The 8425-nt window shown below is 48.5% G+C and overlaps 1 protein-coding gene across 2 annotated transcripts in view; it reads right to left on the bottom strand.

Annotated features, from left to right (window-relative positions):
- The window catches only part of NSF (N-ethylmaleimide sensitive factor, vesicle fusing ATPase), a 71453-nt gene that overhangs the window by 28379 nt on the left and 34649 nt on the right, over positions 1 to 8425 (bottom strand). For both annotated transcript variants that reach the window (XM_027667883.1, XM_027667882.1), the window contains exon 9: positions 66 to 265. In XM_027667883.1, coding sequence (XP_027523684.1) covers positions 66 to 265 — 200 coding nt within the window. The remainder of the gene's footprint in view (positions 1 to 65; positions 266 to 8425) is intronic.

The raw sequence follows: 8425 nt of genomic DNA, 5'->3' as shown, positions 1-8425 counted from the left end.
TGTGTCTGCATTACCCTCCTCTGCTCCTCCTCAGCACCCCCCCAGTGTCTGTGTGTCTGCATTACCCTCCTCTGCTCCTCCTCGGCGTCAGCAAACAGTTTGCGGATGTTGGCCTCCGACTCGCCCACGTATTTGTTGAGGATCTCGGGCCCGTTGACCACCTTTGGCTCCCTGGCATTCAGCATCTTCCCAATCTGCCTGGCCATCAGGGTCTTCCCACAGCCTGGGGGCCCATACAGCAGGATGCCCTTCACGTGCTTGCAGCCTGGAACAAGCAGGGTTAGGAGGAGGAGGAGGATGGGACAGCCATGGAGCACTGAGGGAACCCCCCTCCCAGGGAGCTGGCAGGGAGGTGCCTGAGCTCTGCTCAGTGCCTTCCTCAGGGAAATTCAGACACAGACTGATCAGAGTTGTTCCAATGACGTGCCAAGGGCCAGGAAAAACAATCCCTGAAAACCATCCCTAAGAAACAATCACAAAAACCAATCCCCACGAAACAATCACCAGCGCTCTCCCTGCATCAGCCACACACAAGGACTGACACCTGAGTTACAGCTCCTGGGGATAACCCACAGCACCAGGGATCACCTGGGAAACATGGGAATAACACAGCTCTCACCAAGGGCAGGTCCCAGGGATGCTGCTCAGCCCCAGGCAGGGTCTGCACATACTCCTTTTTACATCCCCACATGCCCTGAGCACCAAGCAAAGCAGACATAGCTCAGAGACACTGAACTGATTCTTGAAAGAGAAAACCAGGAATATGGTGTGGTAACACCCTAATCTTTACCCCTGTACTGGGCTTTAAGGAATCCCATATCACACATCCAGTTCTGGCTGCAAGTTCATAGGGTAAATATTGAGAAAACTGAAAAACACTTCCAAGAACCATCAGCCCAAAATCCTCAACCTGTAAATAGAAAGACCTGAAAGACTCTATTCCAATAACAGGACTTGGAACACTGTGTGTGAGCACCAGCAGTTAAATTTTCTCCTCTAGGGAAGCAGAGGATACTTTTGCTGCCAGCTAAGGCTGGACACACCCCAGGCAGCAACAGGCACCTTTGTCCTGGAAGCTGCTGTTGGAAAAGCCAGGAATGGGAGAGCAGAGATCATGGATCAGCACCAAGCTTTAAATAGTGGGCACCAGGCTCAGGGAAAGCCTCAGAGAAGTACAAAGTCCCAGTTGGCAGAGGGATCCAACTACAAAACCAGGGAAGGAAAACAGAAGTTACCTGGAGAAGACAAAGGAGCTCTCTACTGCCCAACTTAAAAGACATATGCAAGGGATTCAGGAGTTTGGACACTGCCTGGTCACAGAGTGCTGAGGAAACAGATGAGAAATCTAGACCTTATTTTGTCAAGATCCTTGCATTCCAGCAGAGCTCCTCTTTCTATTTTCCAGCTGATATTGAGGACCAATGAGTAAAAACAAAGCTACAAGGAAATAAATTTGTTTTCAACATTTAGGACCCAGCAGGTATTTCAGTATTTCAATTTATTTCTTCCTACACAATTTCTAGCACAATAAAAGTCCCAGTTCCTCACATTGCCCCTGGATGAGCCAGATGTGGAGGTACAAAGCACTCAGGACGGGCTTCCCTTGGTTTGGGCCACCCTGGCCCCTCCCAGCACCAACATCTCCTGCCCTTCTCCAGAGTAACAACTGCCCCTGTCACTGTCACCTCACTGGCCAGCCCAGCAAGGACATCCCAAGGAAGCTGTCACTGCTGTAGCCTGTGGGAAAACAGCACATTTGGAATCTACCTGGACAAAAATCTTAACTTTGAACACAAGTGTTTAATCACAGGGGGAGGGAACTCAGGAGCACCTTCTCATTTCTCTTGCTCCATCCCCTTGCTGCACAAAATCCCTCACATGTGCTCCAGAGAAGGGAGGAACACAAGATATCCCTGTGTTTGAAGATAAAAATCCCTTTGTTTTGTTTCCAGAAAATTTATCTAAAACCTTAGAAATCTTGACGTATTAATTGTCTGAAGTAACAGGGAACACAATAATTAGTGGGAACTGTTCCATGCTGAAGATGACACTCACACTGGCCTTAGTGTTGTGCCAAGGATGTTGTTTAGGTCGGATATTAGGAAAAATTTATTCACAGGAAGGGTGGTCAGGCACTGGCACAGGTTGTCCAGGGCAGTGGTGGAGTCACCATCCCTGGAAGAGATCAAAAGGTGAGTGGAGGTGGCACCTGGGGACATGGTTTAGAGGTAAAAACAGTGCTGGGCTGATGGTTGGCTCAACCTTAAAATTCTTTTCCAACTCTGATTCCATTCTTGCAGTTTGACCTTAAGGATGCAAACTATCCAACGAGAGTCCTGCAGTGCGTAAGATGCACATTAAAAACAAAAACCAAAAAAGCAGCAAACTGATGGCACTGAGCTCAGACTAAGAGGAGCTGAGCTCAGTTTATTCCACCCTCAGAAGCTTAAGGAGCTTGGGCACAGTGAGGTGTCTGCCACCCACACAGAATGACCTCCCTCCTGGTTCCTGCTCTGTCTCAGCTCCCTGGTAAGTTCAGCCCATCCCAGAGTCCTCAGGGCTCCACAGACCTCACAGTCACGTTCTGCCTTTAAAGGACAAACACTTTATTACCTCACTGATACTCTGCTGTGGTTTCCTTCACTCCTGGATATTACAGCCATAAAGAACTGATTTCAATCTGAATAACTGCTCAATTCACCATAACTCCCGTGACCCACACACTGCTCTCTCTCTGGCTGTTCACTCACTGCAGTGCAGTTCCAGGAGGACATTGCCATGAGCAGAGCCTGATCCCTCCAAACCCTGGGGAGCAGCAGTGCTGCACTGAACAAGCAGCAATAAAGCTGATTCTTCTGGGCTTCTCTGCAGATAAAAAATTTACTGCAGAAATCAAGAGCTCTGGCTCAGAATTCATGAGTCAGCGTTGAGGCATCAAAAACATAAACAATATCTACTGTCAGTGAAGACAAATCTCACAGAGGGGCAAGTGAGACAGGTAAGTTCAAAGCTCTCCCTGTCAAACCCTGTCACGATGGGTGTTGGTGGTGGGAACATGATCACCCCTGGAACCAAAGAGCACTGTACTGCTGAGGGATGCTCTGCAGGGAAATCCCAACAGGCTGGTGCTCCCACAGCTCCTGTGTTCCAGCACGAGGCCAGCAAAGGGCTATGGCAAGTCAGGGCTCGTGCCCACAGCCAGCCCTGGGAGCAGCCTGGGGAGCAGGGACGTTGTTCTGCAGAGGACTCTCTGTCACGGGGCGTGTTCAAAACACACACATGAATAGTCTGGGCCTATTCTTTTCTTCTAGTTTTCTTGTAAGTCCTATGAGGAGCCACTGAGGGAGCTGGGGGGGGCTCAGCCTGGAGAAAAGGAGGCTCACAACTCTTGCTTTCACAACTCCCTGGCAGGAGGGGGGATTGGGCTCAGCTCCCAGGGAACAAGGGACAGGAGGAGAGGGAACGGCCTCCAGCTGTGCCAGGGGAGGGTCAGGTTGGACATCAGGAGAAATTTCTTCATGGAAAGGGTGGTCAGGCACTGGAAGGGGCTGCCCAGGGAGTGATGGAGTCCCCATCCCTGGAGGTGTCCAAGGAAGGACAGGCCGTGGCACTCAGTGCTCTGGGCTGGGGCACAAGGTGGGGATCAGATAAAGATGGACTAAATCTTGGAGGTCTTCTCCAAACTAAACAATTATTTGATTCTTGCAATTTCCAATCTCTCTCCTAGAAGTACAGCTGAGTTACATCCATCAGAAGCTTCTCTTCTACGGCCCAAAAAAATCTGAACTTCTTGAAAAGCCCAAACATTCCCCTTCTCTGCATGAGCTGGCTCAGCCACAGCAGAGGGCTCAGCCTGTAACACCCCACACCCAAAATCCCATCTTCCACAGTGGGAGTGTTTGGAAAGCAAAGGACAAACCAGCCTGGTGGCAGCTGGAAGGCTTTGGGGAAGCAGGACAGGCTGTGGACAAAGCTGCTTAGAAACCTCCGAGGATTTTCACCCTCTTCCTGTTCAGGGTGTACCAAGTGGAACAGAAAGGAAAAGAATCCTGGAATATCCTGAGCTGGAAGGGACCCACAAGGATCATCTAGTTCAACCCCTGACCCTGCACAGACACCCCAACAATCCCACCCTGTCCCTCAGAGCGTTGTCCAAACCCTCCTGGAGCTCTGGCAGCCTTGGGGCTGTGCCCACTGCCCTGGGGAGCCTGGTCAGTGCCAACCACCCTCTGGGGGAAGAACCTTGTCCTGAGATCCAACCTGACCCTGCCCTGGCACAGCTTCAGATGATCCCTCAGGTCCTAAGATTTTCCTAGCAAAAATGCCAGCTCTGGGCCCAGCAGGCTCCCAGAGACACCTGACATTCCCAAGCTTTACCCAGCCACGCTCAGCCAGTGCTGGACACGCCCTGCTCGGTCTTTAACAACACCTGAACAGCGAGGACAGCACTGGCCACCTGCTGCAACACTGGGTTGCCACTGAATGGGCAACATTGAGAGCAGGCTCTGAGTCAGGTGGCAGAACATTCCTGAACCCAAAGCAATTAGTTCCTCTTCAAACAGAACTGCCACAAGTGACTCCAGTAGAGATTCCCCTGGACAGCCACATTCACCTGGCTAAAATCAAAGTTTTAAGCACAAGCAGGACTTTATTAAAATAGACAGGTGATGACAAACCACAAATGTTACCTCTCAAATCACAGTGGGATCCTCTGCACCACACAGGAATTTTGATTAAGTTTATCTCTCCCCCTGTCCTGATTTCACCAATGCAGCCCAAATGTCAATACTATTATGAGGATCTTTCTAAACACAAATTATTAGCAGTGTAGACATCTCCAACTCATTCAGCTCACCATTAGGGCTCCAAATCAAAGGTCACTCCTGTAACCTGAGCCTTAATTATGCCATTTAATGACATACAGTTACAGGCTGAATAGGGATGTTAACAGGAACTCAAATATACCAGTGTGGGAAACAAAATATCAGGGAAAAATCATAAAAACTGGTGAGAATGGAAGAGTAACTGGTGTCACCAAGGGAAGTCAAACCCTGTGTCAACCCAGAGTGTCACCTGCCCAAAGACAAGATAATGTTTATTTGTTCAATTCTCCCTCTTCACTTTTTTGTAGAGATCAGAAGAACTGGTTCACTATAACAGGGATTTTCTACTTGGGAGTGTAATTCCCCTTTTAATTAAAATCAAAGCATTCTGGTGTGATTGGATCACTGGGATGCACCACCGGGAACCTGCATGGAAGGATCCTCAGCACAGCAGGGAGATGTTTATCTCTGCACATCAATCTTCAGGCAGGTTCCCAGACTTCACCTGCCACACAGGTAGAATTTCCCCAAAAACAGAGCTGGGTGGAATTTCCCCCTCCCCTCATCCTGGAAGCCCAGAGTTCCCCCAGCCTCCCATCCATCCCCCCACAGGACTGACGTGCTCCCGACACAGAGCAGGACTGAGGGAACTTGAATTCAAAGCTGGGGCAGGGAAAGGGCCCCAGCTGAACCACAAGTTTTATTTTCAGCAGACCCTCAATGGGCAGGGTTTTGGGCTATCAAATCCTTTGCCTCTGTAAAGAGAAGACAAATTCAGTGAGTTCTCCCTGGATTTTGGAAACAGCTTCCTCACTGCATCCTGTTGGCTGTGAGGATTCCAGCATTCCATCCATCAGCCCCCAACTGCAACACAGCTTTCAGCTCAGACTCACTGCAACCCCTCCTGCCCCAGGTCCCTCAGGAACATCCCCCAGGGCAGAGAGCTGCACAGAACGTGGCTGGGACTCCTGTCCCTGTGTGTTGTGACCTGCTGCTCCTCCAGCTGCTCCCTCAGCTCCTCCTGCAGCACCACAGGACCCCTGCTCATGCTGTTTGCTTCTTCACTTCCTATTTTCTGTAATATAGGGGATGCTTTGGGTGGTCTAAGTCAGTCTCTGTTTTTTTAGAGAAGGGGAGGGAAATGAGAGATGTCAGGGACTTCTCTGCTGTCCTCCCCAAAGAAAGAGCCCAGAGCTCTGGTTCAATGTGTGGAGAAAGAGTTCACTGACCAGACTGAGCCTTGCTGGCCACAGGGATCCCTTTGCTCACTTATTTCAAATCCCATCAGGAAGGGAAGATCCAGGAAAGCACCACCCATTCTCAGCAAGGAAGAAGAGTTAACAGCAGCAACTGCTGAGTTCAGGCTGTTAAATACTCTCTAACACCAAGGAAGCCCTGATGTGTTCTGTGACAGCTGCCACAAATATCAGTGACAAAGGGGCAGGAACAGGAAAGAAGAGCGGGCAAAGAACAGGAGACACATGAGCCCACAGCTGCTGGATACTTGCAGATCACCTGGACAGGATCTTCACCCAGGGGCACTCAGAGCAGGGGAAATCACCTCAAAGTCACTGAGAACCTGGACAGCGTGGGCGAGAAACTGGGGGGAAGGAGGTGAATGTCATCCATGGTGTTACAAAGGCAAAGGGAGAGAGCCTGAGGTTGGGCTAAATTGAGAGATCCCTTCCAATCTCAGCTGTTTTCTCATGGTGTGGTACAGACCTGGCACTAACCTGATTCCTGGAAAATATCTTTCCATGTAGGTAGCAAAAAACAAGGATACAAGAAATAGCCAAAAAGAATTTATTAGATCAGCCTGAGACAACTTCCCTCCAGGAAAAGTTGGGGGTCCCACACAGAGGGTTTGAGGAAACAAAGAAAGCAACAGAGGGAGGTTTACACTTTCCTAAAGATATAAATAGGTTTTACACATCCTCCTAGACATGCAGGAAAAGCACAGGCTGAATGAAGTTAGAGGTAGATGAAAAGTGGATAAAACCCCACAAACTTTAAAGCACAGCGAGAAATGATCCATCCTGAATTTAGTGGCATGTGGTGCCTGGAAGATGGAACAGGACAGAATGCTCCAATTAAATCTGTACATTACACAGCCAAGAGCTACAGACACACTGACAGGTAGGATTAAATTCATCTAAAATCTGTGTAACTTGATGCACAAGTTTCTAAATCAGGGAGGAATAACGAAGTGCATGTTGCAAAACAAAAAAATCATCAGAGTGGGGATTAGAACCAGGCCCAGACACTGAGGCACAGCCAAAACCTGCCAACTGATACAGATTTTTCATTAAAATCACCCTATTTTCAGAATAGTTGGATGAGATCCTTTCCATCATTATTCTTCTCTTCCAGTAGCTGAGTATTTTGAGAAAATTAATGTACTAATTTTTGAGGCAGCTTAAAAGACAAGTCTCCACTTCAAGGCAGAATCCAAGACAGAAAATAATATCTGAGTATCTGCTCATTTGAATGTTCCCCTTGAGTTTTGTTGATACTTGTATGAGCTGAGATGTCCTTCAAAACTACAGAGCTCTGAGACCAACTGACCCCAAGAGGGCAGGTTAAGCTGATTCCCAGGAAATAGAAACCACCTTGAAAAAGTCTGATTTAGTCTATTTGTGGTACCAGGAGAGGATGGGGAATCTGGGTTCCATTCAGCCTCTTAGAAGGAACGTGAGCTTGTAACTCCAAATGTTTCTGCACCTGTAATTAAATGACAACAACAACATGTACATACATGTTGTACATCAGCCTCTACAAAACCACTGTGCCATGGAAATCAGAAAGTCCCTTCCCTGCTGCAGGTCAAGACTGTGTTTCAGTGCTTGGGGACATCAGAGTGATCTTAAATAAAGAAAAGAAGGTCAGTGTGAGCGTTTTCTTTTCAGGTCTGGGAAGGGTCTTTACAGTTTTGTTGAAAGTTACAGCTCCAGGCACCAAATATCAAAAACTTTGTTCCAAATGGCTAAATGTCTGTTGGAATCAGGGGGGAAAGAAAAACCCTAAAAAAAGAGAACACTGTTCTAGCAAGCATTAAGTAATCACCTTAATGGCACAAGCCACTGAATAAGCTGGATTTAAAGTCTCAGCAGAAAAGACAGCATTTACCATGGATGGGAAGAAAGGCCTGATCTGCAGGGACACTCTGGGAAAACATAACATTTATCAAAGAAAAGGAGGAGCTTTAGCTGGAGCAAGAGGATGCTCTAAACTGCAGCCAGGAGTAACCAAAGCCAGACTCCCTTCACACACAGCTTTACTACGAGCTGGATGGCACAGACATCCCAAAAGGCCTTGAAAAGGAGGAGGATTCCCTGGAAATAGGGCATTGTAGGGCTGTCCTTCAGAGAGAATGTGACTGCTGGGGTGAAGCTCCTTCTGAGGAAGTGCCACTGGTACCAGTGAGGCCTCATGGCACCAACAGGAGGGTCCCTTTTGCTTAAGGAGACCTTCCTCAGGCCTCATCCAGAGAAGGATTTAATTCCACTTGGCAGTCACAGGACCATCAGGAGTCAAGCATCAGTTGCTCTCCCCTGTGAGGGTGGGGAGGCCCTGGCACAGGTTGCCCAGAGAAGCTGTGGCTG

Source organism: Corapipo altera, unplaced genomic scaffold (genome assembly GCF_003945725.1).
Source record: "Corapipo altera isolate COAL_440 unplaced genomic scaffold, ASM394572v1 174, whole genome shotgun sequence".
Lineage (NCBI taxonomy): Eukaryota > Metazoa > Chordata > Aves > Passeriformes > Pipridae > Corapipo > Corapipo altera.
This window is presented reverse-complemented; position numbering and strand designations above follow the sequence as displayed.